The sequence below is a fragment of the Panthera onca genome, chromosome C1 (genome assembly GCF_046562875.1).
Source record: "Panthera onca isolate mPanOnc1 chromosome C1, mPanOnc1 haplotype 2, whole genome shotgun sequence".
NCBI lineage: Eukaryota > Metazoa > Chordata > Mammalia > Carnivora > Felidae > Panthera > Panthera onca.
In genome coordinates this window covers 217,622,473-217,645,189 of record NC_138346.1, presented here as the reverse complement: position 1 = coordinate 217,645,189, position 22,717 = coordinate 217,622,473, and the positions used below count along the sequence as shown (strand labels likewise).

General features: G+C 56.6%; 1 protein-coding gene across 7 annotated transcripts in view; it reads right to left on the bottom strand.

Moving 5' to 3' along the window:
- The window catches only part of NPHP4 (nephrocystin 4), a 110,073-nt gene that overhangs the window by 69,577 nt on the left and 17,779 nt on the right, over positions 1–22,717 (bottom strand). For all 7 annotated transcript variants that reach the window (XM_078452515.2, XM_060626200.3, XM_060626201.3 and 4 more), the window contains 3 exons: positions 15,661–15,833; positions 14,482–14,546; positions 10,881–11,036 (listed from right to left, as the gene is read on the bottom strand). In XM_078452515.2, coding sequence (XP_078308641.1) covers positions 10,881–11,036; positions 14,482–14,546; positions 15,661–15,833 — 394 coding nt within the window. The remainder of the gene's footprint in view (positions 1–10,880; positions 11,037–14,481; positions 14,547–15,660; positions 15,834–22,717) is intronic.

The window sequence follows — 22,717 nt, the reverse complement described above, 5'->3', positions numbered from 1 at the left end:
CAGGGCTCTCCCCCACCGAGGGCCAGGCCGTGGTGCCCGCCCTCCGGGCAGAGGAGAGACCACGGGCACGGCACTCAGACCGAATCAGAACCCACCTCCGTTCGCACGGAGACACCAAGCTGATTCAACAAACCCAGATTTCATTTACGGCCCGATTTCTCCCCCCACCCTCCTCCAGACACACGTTTTATAATCAGCAATCCAAAGAACGCAGACTACAGAACGCAGGCTAACATCTGTTCCTTTCGGTTTGGTTTCCCTTTGTCACTGACTTCCTCTCCAGCGAGAACCCAGCCAACGATGCCGTTTCTTATTTTTGTACATTTACCTTGAACCATTTGGAAACATGCAGAAATACTCACGAGCACATTAAGGCAACAAGCAAAAACACTGTCTGGGCTGGCACCGCCAGGCAAGAGCCCCCGTCCCAGACTAGGAGCTCCGTGAGGACAGAAGGGGACGGTGGGTCCTGGCATCCAGCTCGGTGCCCGGCTCAGAACAGGTGCATAAACCCTCGGCCTCGAGGGGCGCGGTCAGATCTGTGCAGAGCCCTCCCCTCTGGGCTGTGGCACAAAGACCAGGGCAGCAGGACAAAGGCCAAGCCCACTGCTTCCCCAGGAGCCCACAGCCCAGGCTCTGGCACCATGGCCCCAATCCCTGCATTCGATCTTCCTGCCCTGCCGCCCTCTTTGTCTCTTCCCGAGCTTCTACAAGCAAGAATTAAGGTGCAAAGTCAGACTTTCAGAGCCAATTCCTAAGTCAGAGAACGAAAACAATCGATGTGAGACTGGCGGAGGAGAGCGCAGTGAGATCCCCCCGACGTCCTGCGGAAGGTCAATCAGCACAGCCAGAGGGACCCCGTCGTTGCCCCCGCGTGTGCCAAGACCCTTAAAAATATCCACAGCCACCTTCTGCCTCGGTGATTCCACTTTCTCATCCTATTCAGCAAAATTAATCAAACGTAGAAGCAAAGCTTTATGTGCGAGAATACTCATGAAACCTGATTTATAACAGAAAAAAAATAAGAAACTACCTAGCACTCACTAGTGGGGGGTGTTGAGTAAACTACTGTGTGTCCATTTAAAATGAGAATGAACTCATATCGCCAAGGATTACTTAATGACTGAAAAGCAATCATAGCATCGTAGGTGAAAATAATACACATAAAATTGTGCATTAGACCCTTTAGTGCCAGTTTCACTTAAAAATCTATGCACGTACAAGGACACATAGATACCTGGGGGCAGTAATCGCAGATTATTCCATTTCCTTCTTTACGGTTTTTCTACGCCTTCCCCGTCACAAACACACATCAGATTTGATGCTTCTGAGAAATTTTCTGCTTTCCTTTGTAACTTAAAAAGGAGCATCTGAAGCTGGTCGGTTGATGAGTCAGAACCCATTAAAAGTGCAGGTATAATTACTCACAATGGCCAGAAGGTAAAAATAACCCAGTGTCCAACAGCAGATGAACGGATAAGAAAAACGTGGTCAACCCACACGTGGAATATTCCCCAGCCTTCAAAGGGAAGGAAATTCTGACATGCGGATGATCCTTGAAGATGTTATGCTAAATGAAGTAAGACAGTCACAAAAAGGGCGAATCCTGGGTGATTCCAGTCACGCGAAGTACCAGAAACAGTCAAAGTCAGAGACAGAACGCAGAAGGGTGGGCGCCAGGGGCTAGGGGGCGGGGGTGGAGAGTGTAGACAAGGAAGTTCTGGCCGTGGATGGTGGGGGTGGGTACACGGCAACGTGAATGTACTTAATGCCACAAAAGTGCACGTTTTAAGCTGCTCACGTGGTAAATGTCATGCCATATCGACTTTCCCACAATTTTTCTTTAGAGTCCAACCTTTCTCGAAATGGTCCAGCAAGTGTCTGAGGCACATCCTGAATGGAGACGTTCCATCAGAGGAGGAGGAACCGCATGTTTGCACAGCCTGGCCCCGAGGAGCAGAAACCACAGCCCCAGGGCCTCCCCCCACACAGGCCGACGGGCCACACGGGATTGCTCACGCAGGATTTCAGAGAAGACGAGGCAGGGAGGCCACGGCCCTCCGGAGGCAGAGAAAGGAGGAGCAGGGACCGATCCCCGGCCAGTCGGACCCGGGCAGGTGGCGCCCAGGTGAACGAGCAGAGCGCCAGCGGCGACGCAGACCGGGAAGCGAGCGCACAGACGCAGCAGGAAGTTGAGGAAAAGGAGGACAACGTAAAAGCGAGTCTGTTATCTCGTTCTTTTTATAGGCTCCACGCTTCCCGTCAAGTAGAGAGCAAGGGCACGTTAGTCACTCGCCCACACGGTGGGCAAACAGGCTCAGTCCTCTAGCGGCCCTGGTGGCACCCTCAGCACACGGCCAGTGCCCTCTCCCACAGTCACCAGAAGGAACACGTTGCCCGCACACACATGCTGCCTCGGAGCACAAGCAACTCCTTCGCGGGTCACCGAACAATCCCTCCGCTCTTGACTGTGGCTGAACTGTCGGCCAACACAGCTGGCCAGAGACAGGGGCCAGTCTTGAGGGCTCCAAGGGGGCACAGTGGCCCTCAAGCTCCCGGTGAGACCCCCCACTACTGGCCTTAATGCAGTGGGACCACTTCACCCTGCCCCCGACCTGGGCTCTGGTCACTGGCCCGAGGCACCCTGGGGTGGGGGGACAACCAGCTGTGCCCAGCGCCCTCCCACCTGATTATCCTGTGCCAGCAATGAAGAAGGGCGCCGTCACCCTGCACGACACGGCCCGCGGGCAAGGAGGAAGGGAGCAGCCACACCGCACGACACAGCCTGCCGGTCACCTTCTAGGTGCAGAGAATAACATGCCCTCAGTGCCCGCCTCTCCCAAGTGCTAAGCCTTGTTTCTGCAGAAACACAAAGGGGAAGCCCCGGGGCCCACCCACCATGACCCGCTTCTCCCCGAGCTACTGCTGGGCAGCCCCCAGGCCACAGGTCCTTCCGGGGTTCCAAAAGCACCACTGACCGTGGAAAGACAGCCCTGTCTGCAGGCTGCAACCAAACAAAAACCTTGGCCCAGGACCAGGGGCATCACAACCAGGACAGAGCCACGCGTGCAGTGGTCGCTCAGAGCACGACAGCCAAGCGTCTCGGCAGGAAGGCAGAAGTACAGGAGGCACCGGGGAGCAGGAGACAGAAGAACAGGGTGGAGAGGCGCACCGGCAGCGACACAACAGCTCCAGGGCCCAACGTAACACCGCGACGGCGACAACAGACCAAGGACAGGCCGGCCACCAGCAGGCCACCACAGGCCACAGCAGGCTCGGAGCCACATCTGAGACGCAGCAGACGGGGACGGGCTGGGCCCTGCGAAGCACAGGCGACGGTCACCAAACCAGGGCCCGTCAGCAGGAAGAGGACAGGCTGGCGGCGGGGTCTCCATTTCCCTGGGCCGACGCCACCGCCCGCCGGGGAGGGCCCGTGCGTCTTCCCGGCAGTCAGAATGAATTGTGCGCCTCCTGGAACCAGGGAGGGTAGCGGGGAGGTGACGTGCGCTCCGGGGCCGGGGCCCGGGTGTGAACCCCAGTTCTAATCCTCAGCCTCCTCAGCTGCGAAAGCCAGGTGACAGCGCCCACCGCGGGACGGCGCTGCGGGGACCGAGCGAATACGTCAACGCTGTGCCCTGGAGAGGAGCCACGAGCTCGGAGTCACGGGCTCCCGGGAAAGGGCGCACACATATGTGTACGTACCTCCCAGACTGTCATCTTAAAGCCTCAGCACGGCTCATCCCGGGAAGAGTCTCTTCTCTTTATCTTACAAAGGCAAACGGGGCTTGGACAGCTAAGTGACTGGCCCGAGGCCACCCCACTCACAGGAACGTGCATGAGGGAGACTCAAATACTCAAGCTGCTGAGCACACGTCCACGAAGGGCCAGGCAAGTACCGTGAGGACTCCAGGGAACGAGTGGATTCGCAAATGCAGAATCCGTGAGTAACCAGGGCGGGGAGTGCTGGGAGCAGTGGACTCAGGCAGAACTCGGGGCGCTGGCTGAAGCCAGCCCTTGCAGGGACGGGCCGGCAGCACAGACGGACGGACAGACTCACGCTGTGTGCTGCCGCCACGGCCCATCCCGCGGCGAACCCGCTCCCCCTCGCCAATCGCCCACGTACGTAAACTGAAATAAACTAAATCGGTGGGGGGCGCGGGCCATTTCCCAGACAGATCTCCCCTGGGATGAGTCCTTCTGGTACCACAGCTCAAGGGGTGACAGCGCGGCAGCGGGGGCGAGCCCCGGGTGTTAGGAAGGGGGCAGGGCCCAGCGCTTCTGGAAAGGGCCCGGTCCGGCAGGAAGCAGGCTCTGCACAGCCTCCCCATGACAAGAGCCATCAGTGACAACAAGAAGAGCCATGACCCGGGGTGCCTGGGTGGCTCAGTCGGTTGAGTGTCCAACTTCGACTCAGGTCACGATCTCACAGTTCATGAGTTCAAGCCCCATGTCAGGCTCTGTGCTGACAGCTCAGAGCCTGGAGCCTGCTTCAGATTCTGTGCCTCCCGCACACTGCCCCTCCCCCGCTCATGCTCACTCGCTCTCTCTCTCTCAAAAATATATAAACATTAAAAATAAATTTAAAAAAATAATAATAAGAGCCATGACCCTGGTCTCACAGTGAGGAAGAGCGTCCCAGGCACAGAAGGGGGGGAGGAGGGAGGAAGGACACCTCTTCCATCAGGACACCAGGCTGAAGAGCCGTATCTGCACTGGCCACATAGAACCTTCTAGAGCCTGAAGGACCCGGGAGGCAGGGCTGGCTGGCATCCGGCAAGCTGTCCCCGGGCCATGTCTTGTGAAAGGCACAGGCTCCAGAGAAGGGCTCTCAGCAAAGCAGGCCTCCCCGGATGCTGTACCGCAGAAGGCAGCCCCAGGGCGGCCACAGCAGAGGACAGTGTCCCATGGAGAAAGGACAAGAGGTCCTGGGCTGAGCCCTTTCCAAGTCCTTGGCACTGGGCTCCACCAGCCCGGTCATCTGCTCCCAAATGCATCTCCGGGACAGATCCCAAGAATGTCCCCCATTTTATGGAGAAAACGCAGCAGCAGAGACTGGGAGAGGTTAGGAAACTCAGGGCTCACCCCGCGGCCAGGAGTGGAGCCACGCTCACCAAGGTCTGTCGGCCCCACTGGACGGCTCCAACACCACCGTCTGTATGTACTTGCTCAGTGCACCACCCACCTCAGCGGCCAGGATGGATGGAGCCTCGGCAGAGCCGACCTCCCCAGGGGGCAGCTCTTGGCCCTCATGCTCTGTAACTGGGCCTCGCTTTCATGTGTCTGTTGCCAAGCCTTTGGGTACAAATCTATTTCCCCAAAATAGCACTGCTCCTATGGGAAACAGACCCATTTCCCTCAGGGATTCCCACACACGCACTGCCGAGAAAATGGGGGTTACAGGTGCTGAACGAGCAAGAATTCCCTCCTAGTGACATCCTTCGGGGAGGTGCTCGGAAACACCCCCAGGTGCCCAAGGAGCTCCCCACGAGGTCCCAACAGGGTCCACAACCTCCCGGGGACACAGCTCTCCTGGAAGGATACTGGATCCAGCAGAACACACCCTACCACACGAACAGCGCTGCAAGAGAGGCAACGGGAAGAAAGGAGGCTGGGACGTGGCGCTTCCACAACACCTGCTGCCTCCGATGGCCGTGGTGAGGCGTGGGGTCTGCCCCTGCTGAAATCCACCCAAGACACGAGCACTCCACCCAGAGGCGCGCGCCGTGCCCTCACCCCCGCTCAGGGCCTGCGCACGCAGATGCACCCAGTGAGCTTTCCTGAATCCCAGACAAACCAGAGCATCGGTGGCCAGAGAAGGTATAAAGGTGCACACCACGCTGGGGGCGGTGGTTTTCTCTGGGGCGGTTCCCTGGGGACTGAGGCCGGAAGGAAGACTACCTTTGTTGTGTTAAAACTGGAGCTCACACAGGGCAGGAGCCCGCTCTGGGGGCACCGCCCTGCCCACCCGCGCCCCGCGCTCACATGGGGCAATCCAGAAGCCGAATCCCCTCCTCACAAGGATATGAGTGGTCTGGGAGCCTGGGAGAAGAACCCCGCAGCCGCTGAGGTGCCTGGATGCCGTCTGCTGAAATGCACCTACAGCAGGTCAGGGGGCGGTGCATCCTTAAGGAGCACCTCAGGGCATTCCTGAGTGCGGACACCAACCAGAGCGGGCCACCATGTGGTAGCCGAGGGAGGGTCCACGGGGAAAGGCCACTTGTGGGGCGTGTCTACAGGAGCGGACATGCAGGAGGGCGGGGCAGGGCCTTCCCAGTACAGAGCGGCCACTGAGTGAAACCAAAGGGAGGGACGAAGGAGGAAGGCAGTGAGGAAGGAAAGGTGGGAGGCAGATCACCAAGGGGGGGTGTTCAAAGCGGATGAAGGGGTCAGAGAGCCACTGGCCTGCGGGTCAGGGAGGACGAAGGCTCACTGTGAGGACGGCCGTGGGGGACGCGCACGCAGCAGGGACACCTCAGCGGCAGTCTTCCTCGGCCTCTCTGCCGCACACACATTCCCGGGACTCACAGCATCCAGATCACCTCTGTGACCTCCACACAGGTCTCCCCGGAGGCCCCGCCCCCCCGCCCCCCCCCGCCCCCCCGCCCAGATGCCGCCGAGTCACAGCTCACTCCCACTGAGGCCCCGGCAGAGGTCCATGGCCAAGTGCTCTGCTCCAGACGCTGCCGTGGTGGCAGCTGGCTGGGTGTGGGGGGAGCGGGAGGCCCTCTGCTTTCCTCCAGCTAGAAGCACCATGGGATGTGGGCCCAGGACCCCCACACCTCCCTGAGCACCTGGTGAGGAAGCCTCGCTCGGGACTCCGTTCCGCCCTGGCGTGGGCCCGTGGCCTTCGGGCCCAGTTCTAGAAAACGGGCTTCCCGCCTACACTGATGACCAGCTTCCACTGCACTCAGCCACTTTATGCAAAGCTCTGCGTCTGCTCCAGGGCCGGATGAGCTACCCGAGCCCTCTCCCAAACCCATCTCCCGAGACCACCTCCCACGCCGCCAGAGGCAGCCGCACGGCACCGGGCCCGTGACCGGCTCACAGCTCTGCGGCCACGAGAGCAGGCCAAGGAGCCCCAGGGCAGAGACTCGCTCGAAGCCAGGGCGTGGGGGCTCTCCTTGCAAGCGGCAGCTTTCAGGGGCACGTGAACAGTCACCCTGGTGCTGATGCGGCTGTCCAGGCCCGTCACACAGAAACAAGGGAAAGGTCAGAACCAAGCAAAGAACAGAAGACAGAGCGAGGGAGGCTGCATGAATTTCCTAGTTGCAGAGAAGAGACGACAGACCGACAGCACCTGCTAATCTGCACAGATTCTGAAAGCGTCCCTCGAAGGGAAGGCCTGCCTTTCTTCCGGGGAGTGACAAGGAGCCACCAGAACAACCACAATTAAGACCTGTCTTTTCCAGTCCCTCCCAGGCTGAAAACCACTCTTCAAAAGTCAGTCCTCACACAAAGCGGGGAGTCAAACTAGGGAAATGGGGAGAAGGTCGCTGACTGTGTCGCCATATCCTGGTCGTGACCTCATGTGACAATTTGGGGCAAACTGGGCAAAGGACACACAGACTCTTCTTGCATTATTTGTTAAAACCACATGTGAATCTGGAATGACCTCAATAAAAATTTCCGTTAAACACGGCTCAATCCTCCTGTACTGTGGCATTTCCCAAGCAAACAAACATCCATGTCCCCACATGACAGCAAAATAAAGTCAGACCCTCTGCAAACTGCATGTGAATTCCACCACAGAAGCCGGTCCCAGTCCCTGCCTTGGCCCTTCCAGGGAGATAAAATGTCACCCAGCAAAGAAACCCTTTTCCAAGACTGAGTCACAAAAGCCCAGAAGACCCTGGGCAGGATTTATAACACAGACCGTAACCGCTGTCAGGACGCAAGCTGAGGGCCGCAAGGCCGTGAGCTAGATTTTCAACCCGGCATCCTGCACGTGAGGAGAAGGCTGAGCACAACGGGTTTCCTTTCTCAGAGTCTCAGGTGGTCACCGGGGGCCTTGGTGAGAAGCCGCATTCTGGTCCTTTCTCCCCGAGAAGGGGGAATGTGCCTGCCTGCCTGCCCACCCAAGCATATTCAGGCTCCACTCCACAGTCCCTGGTCATTGGTTTTTATTTTTTATTTATTTTTTTTTAGTTTTTTTAATGTTTATTTATTTTTGACAGAGATAGAGAGAGACAGAGCATGAGCAGGGGAGGGGCAGAGAGAGAGACAGAATCCGAAGCAGGCCCCAGGCTCCGAGCTGTCAGCACAGAGCCCGACACGGAGCTCGAACTCACAGACTGGGAGATCATGACCTGAGCCGAAGTTGGGACGCTCCACCGACTGAGCCACCCAGGCACCCCATCCTGGTCATTGGTTTTTAAATATGACACAGAGGCGCCTGGGGGGCTCAGTTGGGTAAGCATTGGACTCTCGATCTCGGGTCAGGTCATGGCCTCAGGGTCATGAGATCGAGCCCTGTGGCTCGAGATTGGGCTCTGCGCTGACAACGTGGAGACTGCTTAGGACTCTCTCTCTCCCTCTCTCTGTCCCTCCCTCACTCGCTTGTGTACAAGCACTCTCTCTCTCTCTCTCTCTCTCTCTCTCTCAAAATAAATAAATTTTTAAGAAAACAACAACCTAAACTGTCATCAGTTTTGCAATTTCACAGGCACCGCCTGCATCCGGTAAGTGCCCCAGTGACCAGCTGGCTGCCCACACAAAGGGGGCAAATGGGAAGCCACTGGGGTTCAGATCCCTTCAGAAGACATGACCTGGGAGGACTCTATAGTGGCCCCCCGAACCCTCGGACTGCCACGAGATACTGAGAACAGACCCGGGACCGTCGGAGCTGCCCTCTTGCCCCAGCCGTAGAGACACAGACACAGGCCCCCGATGAGCTGTAGGTATTGCCAGGCTTTCCCTGCAGCTCTGCTGACACCCGCTGGCGAGTCACAAGGTGATGGGGCCGCCTCAGGCCCCAACGAAAGGCTGCTTTCCCGGAACCCCAGGTCGGGTAAGACTTACGTAAGGGACTCTACGGCAGGTGTGCACCTAGGTTCCTGACATCAGCACACAGCACAGCGGCACTTACAGGGCCCTCCGTGACCGAAGGGGCCAAGGTCTCCGAGCCGGACGCGGGTTGTCCCATTGCTTTCAATCTCGACAGCAGAGACCCTGTGGCATTTTCTCTGTCTCCCTGTCTGTCCCCTCCTCCCTCTCGAGGGGACACAAGAGGATTACAGAGGGCGGTAAGACTTCCCACATGAGGCCGGGGGGTGGGGGGTTGAAGCTCAGTGAGCCACGGCAGACCCAAAGCCGGGACCAGTCCTAGGACTTGCTTCTGTTCATAGTTAATTTATCATTTTTCACGCATCGTTATCTCTTCTTAGGAAAAACAGTGACCTCGTGATGAGATGACCCCCACGGACCCATCCAAGAAACTCATGAACTCAGATAACAACGTCTGCATCCCAGCATGGACCAGAACACCAAGCCACGTGCAGGGACACCGTTACTGGAAACATTCTCATACTGGAGCTGAACTACACCTTTTCTTTGGGTTCTTGAGAGTCACTGTTCTAAGTCAAAACTCGGCACATCCCAACTCACACTCATGCCCCATCCTGCTCTCCCTGGGCCAGAACAAGGAGCCAGACCACCCAGGACAAGAGGTTCCGCCGTGCGGGCGGGAAAGAACTGGGGTGGTCCCTTCTCCTGGATTCCTCACGCAGCCAGACTAAAAGCCCCTGGAAGTACCCAGAAGGAGCATGAGGCCCAGGTCAAGGCCCATCGGCGGGACCCCAGAGCAGAGCACATCTCTGCAGTGATCTCCAAGGCACGAAGGGGTTGTCCCAAATCCACCGCTGGAGAACCTACTTCTAAATCACGCCAAGACGGAGTCCTGAGGCTTCCACGTGGATTTCAGTGTTCAAAGATTACCAACCCACTGCACACCACGTTCATAACAGCATTAGGCACAACAGCCAAAAGGCAGAACGACCCGGGTGTCCGTCCAAAGGTGAATGGACGAACACAACGTGGTCCATCCGTGCAATGGAATATTATTCAGCCTTAAAAAGGGAAGGAAGTCCCAAAATGTGATTCAACACGATGACCCTTGAGGACACGATGCCAAGCGAAATAAGCTGGTCACAGAAGTGGAATCCTGATGATTCCACTTCTAGAAGACCTTAGAGGAGTCAAATTCAGGGACAGAAAGAACGGTGGTGGCCAGGGGCTGGGGGAGGGGACATGGGGAGTGTGTATTTAGTGGGGACAGGGCTTCAGGTTGGGCCGATGAGAAGGTTCTGGATGTGGATGGTGGTGGTGGCGGCTGCACAACCACGAGAATGCGCTTAACGCTACCAAACTGCACACTTGAAGAGGGTCAGAATAGCAAATTCTGTGTCGTGTCTATTTCACCACAATTTAAAAGTAATTAATAATCGAGCCACGGACGGGGGCGTCCAGGAAGGCCGAGAGATCTAGCAAGTGGTTTTCCTGACCTTGGTCATAAAGATGTGAACTATCTGTCTTACGAAAGCGTTTCCCCAGGAAAGAAAACAGAAGTGATTTGAGGGACACGAGACACTGCTCAGAAGGGATGACAGGCAGACAGGGCATTGCCCCTCCCTCCTCCTCCCTCTCATCCCCTCCTTCCCCTCCCCTCTCTCCCTCCCGCCCCTGTCCTTCCCCCTCGCCCCACATCACCACCTCCCCCTCCCCCCCTCCCCCCTTCCCTCTCCCACCACCACCTCTACCAGGCCTCTTGCTGAGGGTGCCTAGCCACACCCAGACCCCTCTGTAGAGCCCAATTCCTATGAGGTCTAGCCATCAGCCGTCAATAATACAGACACACCAAATGGAGAGAGACGAGCAGCCCTTACCCTTTTCTCCGTGAGCGGGAAGGAGGCCAGGAATGTGCTGCAGACCAGACACCAGAAGGTTCTCGGGAAGAAGATGGAACACGGGCTCCAGGAGCGGGTGTGGCCTCAGCATGTACTGCAGGCTGCAGCTCTCCATGAGGGTCATATGCTTGTTTTCTGGGGGAGAAAACACCCATGTGACAGCTGTGACCAAAGGCCCTTTGGGTCAAACCAGTCGATAAACTGAGCATCTAAGAAAGAAACACCGCAAGCAGGAAACACATTTTTCCACGAAGGCAGGGGAAATGCTCTGTTCAGCCTAAAAAGCAAAAAGAATTGATCCTTAAGAACTCTCTGGTGAAACTACAAACACACATACCTGCTTTTTATTTTTTTTTTTTAAATGTTTGTTTATTTCTGAGAAAGACCATGCATGCCACAAGCAGGCAGAAAAGGGGGTCAGAGGATCAGAAGCGGGCTCTGTGCTGACAGCAGAGAGCCCGATGTGGGGCTCGAACCTACGAACCTTGAGATCATGACCTGAGCGGAAGTTGGACGCTTAACCGACTGGGCCACTCAGGCGCCCTCCCAGATACTCGTTTTTAATGCAACACAACAAATTCCCTCCTGCTCACCCCTCCCCCCGCCCCGAGTCATGAAGTCCAGAAACCGCCCGGTCCCCATTATCACCAGGGGTCTAGAAGGCAGCCTGGGCCCCAGCCTGCCTCCCTTCCCACTCAGCACCTGCATCATCGAGCCCACGGAGCAGCAGGACTGGGACCTGGGAGCAGCAGCCTCTGAGATAGAGCCCAGCCCTCAAGGACAGACCAAGACACAAACACCGCGATACCCACAGCACAAGGGAGAACGGGACTGAACCCCAGGTAGGTGCGGACAGCAGATAGCGGACCAGGGAAAGTGAAGAGGGAGAGCATCCTGGAGGAAGAGACGGCTAAAGAAGGGTTCGGAGGGGCGCCTGGGTGGCTTAGTCGGTTAAGCGTCTGACTTCAGCTCAGGTCACGATCTCACAGTCCGTGAGTTCGAGCCCCGCGTCGGGTTCTGGGCTGATGGCTCAGAGCCTGGAGCCTGCTTCCGATTCTGTGTCTCTCTCTCTCTCTCTCTGCCCCTCCCCCGTTCATGCTCTGTCTCTCTCTGTCTCAAAAATAAATAAACGTTAAAAAAAAAAAAAATTAAAAAAAAAAAAAAAGGGTTCAGACACAGAGCTCGGGAAGATGGAGGGAACATCATCAACAGAAACTGAGGTTCAAGGAAGGGCGGTGCCCAGAACCACAGGGCCCTGGAGTTGAGACGGACCAGAGACAGGCCCTCTACACAGCCCCCCAAAAAAGTCTTGCTGGGACTTGATTTCTTCCACTGACAGGAGCCTAAGCACCTACTACAACGTGCTACACGATTTCATAAGAAATGAGCTAAATATGACCTACTGCATTCGTTAGAAAACGAAATGAACGAAAACTATATATTTAATACCTAACCACCACAGACACAGGGTCTGCTGCCTACTTTAAGATTTAGATGCCCTGAAAGGCACTCTCCGTATGGCTGGTTGGAAAGACGCTGGCCGGGCCTCCATGGAGGGAAATCAGGAGAAATGTTACAAACTAGTCCTCAGACCCAGCACCCCGGCTTCCGGGAGTTCAACCCCCAGCTGTGCGGGCACGCGTGCAAAACGGCAGCTGTCCACACCAGCAATGTTCCCAAACTCTGTCCCCTGGGTCCCCCAAGGTTGGCTCGCAGGACCACAAAGTAAAGCACGGAACGTGACCTCAACGACAGCACACGGCCGTAGGAAGAATGGGGGGCACTCCAGGGACCAACAGGAAGACTTCACTAAGGTAAACTGTCAAGGGGAAAAGAGGAGGCAAAAATGAGAGCCCAGAAATGTGTTCTTGCCTCTGTCCCACACGAGGGTCCTAGAGACACCCAGGGGTGCAAGGGAGGGAGCAGAGCAGCGGGGGAAGGCCTCACTGGACCTTTTTAAACTTTTTTATGCTGTTTTAATTCTCAATCATGTGAATGTGTTGCCCATTCGAGCAAGAAATCTGTACATTTCGGGAAATGCCCACGAGAAGGTGACCCTCATGCTCTCAGCTCCCAGCACACAACCTTCCACTGCTGCCCCAGGACAAGCCGCTGGCTGTGCACATCTGTCTAAAGGTCCTGATCCTGGGGTGCCCGGCTGGCTCAGTCGATGGAGCATGTGACTCTTGGTCTCAGGATCATGATTCGAGCCCCACCATTGGGCATGGAGCCTACTTAAAATTAAATTAAAAAAAAAAAAAGTCCTGATCCTAAGGATGCTCCAGGACACAAAATGCCAGCAAAGTAATGATTAGACTCAATTAAGAAATAACCTAAAAGTCAATTTCTATCAATAAAATTAAGTTTCAGGGGCACCTGGGTGGCTCAGCTGGTTAGGCGTCCAACTCTTGATTTCAGCTCACATCATGATCTCAGGGTTCCTTGCGAGTTAGAGCCCCGAGTCAGGCTCTGCACTGACACCAGAGGCTGCTTGGGATTCTCTCTCTCTGCCCCTCCCCTGCTCGTTCACACGCATGGATGTACATGAGCTCTGTCTCTCTCACCCTCTCTCTAAAATAAGTAAACTTTAAAAAAAATATCTTAGGTCGCCTGGGTGGCTCAGTCGGTTAAGCATCCAACTTCGGTTCAGGTCACGATCTCCCATTCCGTGAGTTCCAGCCCCGTGTCGGGTTCTGGGCTGACAGTTCACAGCCTGCAGCCTGCTTCGGATTCTGTGTCTCCCTCTCTCTCTGCCCCTCCCCACTCACGCTCTGTCTCTGTCTCAAAGATAAATAAACATTAAAAAAATGTTTTTGAATACTTTAAAAACTAACATAAAGTTTTGGACTGATTGCTCCTCTGTAATGAAATTTTCACCAAATTCAATGGGCAGTGGAAGGTGTGGGATTGGTTCGATTTTTAACTCAGGCCACGGGGCAGGCTCAAAGTTCCTGTCACAGAATCCGGCAACAAGTCTAAGACAAGAAAAGCCATCCTCCCAAACGGATCCACCTCTGACCACCTGACCCCTCCACACCCCCACCCCGGGCCTCGGACATGTTCTGCCAGGCGCCCCCATCCATCTGTCCATCCTCCACACGGCTGCTGGACCTCGTGGGGGACGGCGGGAGGCCCCGCAGGACACTCCTCTGCGGTCAGGCACAGCTGGAAGGCCGTGCCGTGCCGAGAGGAACCAGCGGGCCTCACGGCGAAAGGTCTCTGGTGCCCGCGTGGCCGGTGACCGACAGCAACTACCCCGTCTGGTGGGCAAGGCTGCCGCCCCGGCGGCCAGGAGGCTCCGGGGCTGCTGTCCCAGGGACGTCCGCAGGAAGCAATGCCCTCCTCTCAGGCTGGCACGTTAGAGTTCCTTCAGTTGTGTCCAAACTCCAGGCCCGTGAGAAGTTTTGCCCTAATTCACTAAATAAAGCCGCTAAGCTGATAGGTTTACACGGAGAAAGATCCCAAGATGGACTGAGGGCAGAGAGCACTCAGAGTTACAGGGTGAACCAGTGCTGCTGAGGACGGCAGGACCTTCCGCGGCAACACCGCGGGCCAGGCCGGGCCACGCCTCGTCGCTTACGTTCTACGGGGTCGTGGAGAAGCGGGTGCAGGAGGGCTCGGGGGGTGCCGTGGTACAGCTTCAACCTGCAAGACACGTCCAGGGGGTGCACGTCAACTCTCCGCGTCTTGCTTCCAGTCACCAGACGTCAGCCACACGTCTCGGAAGGAAAGCACGCAACTCACCAACCGCCCCACACCTACTAGAGCTTTCTACACACCAGACAATCACACCTTCCGCAAAGAAGAGAGATGGCCAAGCGAAGCAGCAGCCCCCCCGTGCCACCCACGCCCCTGGCGCCCCCCACGCCCCCCGTGCCCCTGGCCACACACTTCCAGCACACGGACAGCCCGCCCCCACGCACCCAGGTGCTAGAAAACTACACCAGGGAAATTTATAACGTTCTGAAATGTCCCAGCAAAGACAACTTCTGAGGAAGTGCCATGGTTGTGTATCCAGACCACTGGTTCTCAACCAGGGGTGAGACTGCCTGATATTTGGTAGCGTCCACAGATATTTCCAATGGTCACAAGTGGGGGGAGGAGGCTGGGAGGTTTCTGGCATCTAGTGGGTAAGGCCAGGGATGTTCTCAGAGATCCTGCAGCACATAGGATGCCCCCCAGCAAAGACTTATCCAGCCCCAGGCGTCAGTCCGCCAAGGCTGAGAGGCCCTGCTCCAGAGGGACGACATTAAGCGTCAACCCCGGCCGGCGTGGGGACACACGGTCTTCTCCATCATGGTCTGTGCGGCTCCTGGACAGGGCCTGGAGCCAAGTGTGTATGGAGGAGTGCCCGCTGCTCACCGGCTGCGTGCTCGAGAACGTATTTGGTACCCCCGCAGCCTTACGAGATGCACACCGTTCTCTCTCAGGCACACACGAGGGAATTCGGAGCCAAGAGTCCAGGTGCCTGGCCTAAAGCCCCCCAGGACTAAGTGAGAGTCTGCACCCGCCTTATACCACCCCCACGCCCAGGGCCAGAGCCGGCCCCACCCCCATCTAAAGGACAACTCCCCGGCTTACTCAGAAATGGCAAACCCAGCTACTCCAAAGCAAAAACCTCCCACAGTACACACCGTTGGGAACAGACCACAACACAAGTGGACAAAGGGAAAGCTTTCTGTGTGGGGGATGATGAGCGGTTAACTCTCCCCAGAGTGAGGCTGGAAAATCCCCAGGATAAAGAAAACGAGGCAGATACCGCTTGTCCTGGGAGGCTGAGGTAGGAGACTCCAGCTTGTTGCCGAAGATCCGAAGAATTCCGAACCCACATGACAAAGCCTGGAGGGAGCCATCCGGCCTCCTGCCCTCGGTGACCACTTCGACCACAGCCACGATGTTAGGGTGGTTTAAGGACGTGTGAAAATACAAGGACTGCAAAACAGAAACCAGAACGTAGGTGATGGACTGTCCTGCAGGTCCTAAAATGCCGCAAACGTGTCTCCTCCTGGGACACACCTCCTTCTAGGGCCCTGGAGCAGAATAGCTCCGTCGGAGTCGGAAGCTGGCATCACGGCTTTTCACTCGGACGGGAGTGAACGAAGCTGTTCTGTTCCAGGAGCTCCCATCCACTCCCATCCACTCCCATCCACGGAACGTGCCGCAGGCCCTGCACCTAAAGGAAGGCAGGAGCGACTTCACGCCCCCGTCTCCTCGTGGGAACCAGTCACTGCAAACACACACGCCTGCCGACCCGTCCCACAGAACACTCACCGCCTGAAACTTCAACCCAGCTTGCCAACGTCGACCCTAGTCCGTTTTCTGTGCAGCCGTTACGAAGTTCCACCAAACCAACTGTTTCAACTAAGCAGGATCCTTAGATTTCTTGAGATGCTATGTAATCATCCCCAGTTCAGAGCCCAACTAACATCTTTTTACGACAAAAATCACCTCGACAGCCTTTTCTTACAAGACTGTTTTTGGACCTAAGCCAAGTAGACGGTATTCAGGTGGCTCCTAAAAGGTTTCCCACCTGTCACCTTTCCGCTCCATCCTATGCAATCGGAGCCCCAGCTGGGCCCTGTCCCGCCCCGCCCCGCCCATCCTGGGGGTCATCCTGGTGGTGGCCTTAAGGGAAAGACAACAGAGGGGAGTCAGAGCCACCTGCCTCTCCGCCTGGCTGCCCGGTGGCGTTCTCCGTTGACACAGAAGAGAACGCGCCTCCGCTCTGTGGGCTCTGTGGTTCTTTTATTTGGTGAGCCCAGCGCAGTCACCTCTGTTTAAAGCTAATAAACGGCGTAGGCACCGAGGATGCGGACAGGATCGCGGCCGGGCTTCGCAGGTCAAACCTAGACAGAGGTGCTGAGCTGTGGCTCTGCACTGGGAGCGTCCCCGGAACTGCGTCCGCACTGGGGGAGAGTGACGGGTGAGAGGTCACCCCCTTGCACACATAGACCCCCCCACCCCAGCCAGGGAGCGGTAAGGCAAGGCCACGCTGGGCAGCTTCAATGTGATTTAACCGTGGACTAATCCCCCATTAATGAGTCATTACCAGGGTGTCACCGAGAAAATGTTTCCTGTAATCACAGACTGTCAGCCCAGAATAACAGAGAGACACATTAAAACATCAGCCATGAGATATAAATCGTTATTCTATTATCTTTTATGGCAAAATGATGAAATAATGGCCACTCACAGCTGACAGGTGGTGGGACCAAGAGAGAATTATGTTTCTGTTTCCGAGACTCAAGAACTGTTTTTGAACGGCCGGCCGCAGCGTCGGTTTGTCACCATCTCACCTGTCCTATCAATACCTGGGTACGTCCGTGTTAGCAACACCGCCCGCTTCTCCTTTCGGCAGCGAAACAGATGCTCCGATGCAAAGCCACGAAGGTCCCCCACTCGGAGGTCACCCTGACACTGCTCTGCCTGGAGCAGTAGCACCAGCTGTTCAGCAGGTCCAAGTTCGAATTTAGGGCCGCGGCCCTTCCCTGCCATCTGCCCCCGAAGACGATGATTTGAGACCGGAAACGACGACAGCAGAGCCCCGTTGCTGTCTGTCCCCAAAGACCCCACCTTCAACCAGGAGCATCGGCTGCCGGGAGCACAGCATGCCGACCGTGACCCGAGGCCTGAAGGGTGTTACCCTGTCACTACTGACCGTGAAGGGCGCGTGCTCTTTTCCAAATGTCATTTACGGAGCCTTCAGTGTGGGGAGAGCACCGTGCTGAAGAATCTCTAAGGAACCTGAAGACACGACCCCACCCCCAAGTTCAGAGCTCAAAGGTAAGGCTAGCCTCGGCAGGTATAAAACACATACCCAGTGCAGAACCCACCAGAAGCCTGTGGAAGTAAAAAGGCTCCCAGGGGTAAGAGCACAAGGCAGCCGTGGAGCTTCTCAGAAAGAACACAACAGGCCCCAGGGTCGCCTGTGCCGAGCCCCGGTCAGCAAACAAGGCCACGCCTGACCTAGTGTGGTCTCCACCTCTCGGGCATGTAACCTTTAACCCGGCAATCTGGGACTCCCTGGTCGGTGCTGGTGACACAGACCGCCTGGTTGACCCCTGCCTTCCCCCCACAGGAAGGGGACCTCACCCGAGAACAATGTTCTCTCTGCAGAAATGACTTTTTCCCACCCTGTTCTATGAAAGCCCCGCACTCTGTCCAGCTCCCCGGAGCTCCTTTCTATTTGCCGGATGGGATGCCGCCCCATTCATGAGTCGTGAATACAGCCAATGAGATTGTCAAATTTACACAGCTGATTTTTGGTTTTTGGGGTTTGTTGGTGTTTTTTTTTTAGCTTAGTTATTTATTTTGAGAGAGAGAGAGAGAACACTCAAGCAGGGGAGGGGCAGAGAGAGGGAGAGAGAATCCCAAGCAGCCTCCACACCATCAGCACAGAGCCAACACAGAGCTCAGACTCACAATCCACGAGCTGGTGACCCGAGCAGAAATCCAGAGTCGGACGCTTAACCAACTGAACCCCCACGGCCCCTGATTTTTGTTTTCTAACGAGCTTTAATACTCTGGTCGCCTTGCGGGGACCTTCCCCAGGAGGGCAAAGCAGGGCCAGCCCGGCCCACCCGGTACCGAGGTGCCATTCCCACCTTGCAGCACGCGATTGGACTCCGCCAGCACTCAGCTGAGCCAAAACTGCAAATAAGCCCTTCAGTGTAAGGATGTCTAATTAACACCACGAGGCAGGCTGCGAGAGGAAAATCCTGTGCATCAACTAAAACCACGTGATTAAAAGTTTGCGTCAAGCCCATCAAATTACCTGCAAGAGAAGAACTCTCGGGACTGAAGAGGGGGGCTCTCGTTCACTCCAGTCACATCCCCACTCATCTACACTTGACAGGATTCCTCCCTGATGGGGTAAACAGGTTAATAAATCATGGAAACGCTCCTGTCTTAACACCTTCATCTTCCAAAACATGGACACCATTTTGCCCAGGGGCCAGGTCCTCATCTCTCACCCACATGACAGAACTGAAATGGGGCATCTGATGACGCGCCGTGATGGAGAGGCCGCGGCCACGCGTCCCCAACTGCACTGCCACTCGACCTGCTCGCTTCAGTCGCAAGCGGAAGGCTGGGCGGCAAGGCCAGGGAAGAGAGGAGCAGAGATGGCAACAGTGTCTTCGAGCAATTCTTTTCCAACAAGCCTTTAACAGAGAATCTTCAGGAAGGCAGATGGCTTACCAACACTTCCTGCGGCCTCCCACTTGAGGCTCAGATGGTTTCCTGTGCACTTCCCACCATGAGCCCGAGTGCCCCGAACCCGGGGACTCTGTGACACAAAACTCTCCTCTGGGAAACGCAAAGTCTCCAGCTCCAAAGTCAGAGGCTTCTGTGCACCCAGGGCAGAGCCCGCCATCACCCACAGCACACAACACACAACAGGGCCAGCCCCAGGGGTCAGCCCGCCAAGGCTGAGAGGCCCTGCTCCAGAGGGACAACGTAAGCGTCAACCCCGGCCGGCGTGGGGACACACGGTCTTCTCCATCGTGGTCTGTGCGGCTCCTGGACAGGGCCTGGAGCCAAGTGTGTATGGAGGAGTGCCCGCTGCTCACCGGCTGAGTGCTCGAGAACGTATTTGGTACCCCCGCAGCCTTACGAGATGCACACCGTTCTCTCTCAGGCACACACGAGGGAATTCGGAGCCAAGAGTCTAGGTGCCTGGCCTAAAGCCCCCCAGGACTAAGTGAGAGCCTGCACCCCCCTTATACCACCCCCACGCCCAGGGCCAGAGTGTCCACTTTTTAATTTTTTTTAACATTTATTCATTTTTTGAAAGACAGAGAGAGACAGAGCACGAGCAGGGGAGGGGCAGAGAGAGAGGGAGACACAGAATCCGAAGCAGGCTCCGGGCTGTCAGCACAGAGCCTGACACCGGGCCAGAACCCACAGACCGGGAGATCATGACCTAAGTTGAAGTTGAACACTTCAGGCACCCCTAGAGTGTCCACTTTTAAAGAGGAAATCACATGGCTGTCACCGCCTGACGAATCAGGACCATTTGAGAGTGGATTCTCGTGGCACTGGCATGGTAGCAGAGGCCACCCCACTAGCTGTACCTCGAGCTCAGGCCACTGGTGTACCTACCCCTGTAGCAACACCAGGGGCTGAGGGGAGCCCTGGAGGCAGCCAGCCCGGTCTGCATGGTGGCGGTCCTGTCTCCCATAAAACACAAGGAGGAGGAGAGACACCTGGGTGGCTCGATCAGTTAAGCGTCCGACCCTTGATCTCGGCTCAGGTCACGATCTCACGGTTCACGGGATCGAGTCCCGCATCAGGCTCCGTGCTGACAGTGTGGCACCTGCTTGGGATTCTCTCTCTCTCACTCTCCCTGCAGCTCTCCAGCTCTCTCTCGAAATAAATAACTTAAAAAATATACGAGAAGGAAACAGGACGCTGTCACTGAAAGCCTGCGTGTGCTTTGTTAGGGGGAGAGTTTAAAGGAGAACGACATACGTCTCAGGAGGAAAATGCAGAAACCGCACGGTACTTTGGCTTCCCAGGTTATTTTTCAGAAGATACTTTTTGAGAGGTGGAACAAATTATTAACCATCTCGGCGGAAGTGAAAGGCGATTCCTCTGCACCAGGAGGGTCTCAAAGGACAGCACAGAACTCTGGTCTCTGAGCTAAGAGGCTCCACCAGGCAGCGCCCAGGTGGCCGAGCCTGAGTTCAGGAGGCTGAGCCTCAGCGGGGGAGGCAGGCAAGCCTGAGGGGGGAGGTTGAGCCTGAGGAATTCATCACTCACGGAAATACCAGCTCAGGTTCAAGGCAAGACTTCTTTCTTCAAGGTCTTTCTCCAAGACGTTATTTGCCAAGCAATAAAGTCAGGGCCCATATGACACTGACAACTGAGTAAAAACCCTGAGCACACGGGCTTTGCTCATTAATCCACATTTAGACTGGACGGCCATGGTGATTCCAAGGATGGGGGCCCGCTACCGGCGGCCTGCCCACCTCCAATCAGATCTCCCCACGCCACTGCCGACCGGTAAAACCAGAAAACACAAGCAATTAATAAAACCAGAAAAAGATCTTCGCCAAATTTCCGAATCCCCTCTAAAAAGGGCAAGTTGTACTTGTTTCCAGAGGTGCATGGGCAGCAAGGGCAGACCCTCCTGTCTGTGGGTGCCACCACGGGAGTGCTCCCCATTTCCATGGCTCGCATGCATGGAAACACGTATACACGCACACGCACGCACACACACTCCGCACGGGGTATTCTTTCCTTAACTAACTCGAAAGGAGCTGACTTTCCCGTATTCTGATCATCAGAATCAGAGAGGAAGTGCTGGGCCGGGAGGACTGTGCTCAAGGGCGCAGCAGGCCGGCCGGTTCCTGGGGCACCACTGGCCTCTGCTGCTCGCCTTGGGCATAGCAGCTGGACAGCAGCGGCTTCCTGAGCAACTCTTCTGGCATCACCGCCCCCCAAAAACCCTCTGCTCACCCACTGGCCCTGCTGCACGCTCCACTTCAGCAACTGCAAGACTGGAGGGTACAGAATTTTCCAGAAACTTTAAACACTGTGTCCTCACTAACGCACCGTCCCCCGCCGCGTGGCCGACTCAGCAGGAGACAAACAGCGAGGGAGGCTGAGCAGACGTGGAGGGCCCAGGACCGGGTGACATCTGACGCATCCCACGGCCGGTGTGGCAGCAGAGGCCTCTGGGGGGAAGCAGTGCTGAGCCTGGACAGGTCCAGCAGGAGCAGGGCAGTTCCGGAGGCTGTTTTCTACGGTGTGGCCAGTTCCGTAGGCCACCATGGCCGAGCCACTCTGGGCAGAACGTGGCCTGGGGGACATGACCCCGCCGCTACAGGGAAGTCCCACCACTCGGCACTGGTCAGGGACAGGGGTGCCAAGGGGAGGACATGGGAGAGGGACTCGTTCCCAACCCACGACCGCAAAGCACTCAGGCGCTGATTTCAGGGCTCACCTCCACCCAGTGACATGAGGGGCCTGGGAGCGGGCACTCCCGGCCTCCTGACCTGCTGATGACTGTAAGGAGGGACATATAACACCGTCCTCTGGAGGAGGGCTGGGGGGACGGAATCACATAACGTGCTGTGAGCCAAGGCCCGCCCACGGCCCAGCCCACGGTGAACTCCCACGTCCACCACTCCTCATTCACGTCCACACCTCCAACATTCGCTGTGGTCATGTCACAAACCAGGCTTCCGTGGGCCTGACCGGACACACGACAAAGAGAAATCCGAGCAGCCTGGCCCTCGAAGGCCACCCCCGAAGGCAGCGGAGGCTGAGCCTGGCCAGGTGATCCACGACCCCAGGGCCACGCTGCTCCTGGCGAACCTCTTCCAGCCGTGTCAGGGGCGAGAAGGCCATTCATCGCCCATGCTGACACAGCCCTATAAGGAGTTGTCCACAGACCCACACGTGGCTCACATACGATGCAGCCAGCCAGACTCTTCAGTAGCATTTGCATAGGCTGTGTGACAACCTGAATATCAGACACATCTTTCGTCCCCAGGACACATGCTTTCCCAAGGCCTCATTTAACCTTCCTGACCTCTGGGGGCATGAGCGCCCTCCTACCCTGGGAAGGCAGGGCTCCAGCGGATGGATCCGCGCCCCGACCACAGCCCGAACCCTGGGTGGCAGCCAAATGCAGGGAGCGGCGTGCTCAGCCGGCCCCCCGCAGCTTCAGGACTGAGCCGGGACGGTCCCCAGCAGCAAAGGGGCACTCGGGCTGTGGTCACATGCGGTGACGCCTCCCAGGACGGCTGTGGACACTGCCAGCTTCACCATTCACTGCACTACGGCTACAGCACCAGGCTCCCCTGAGC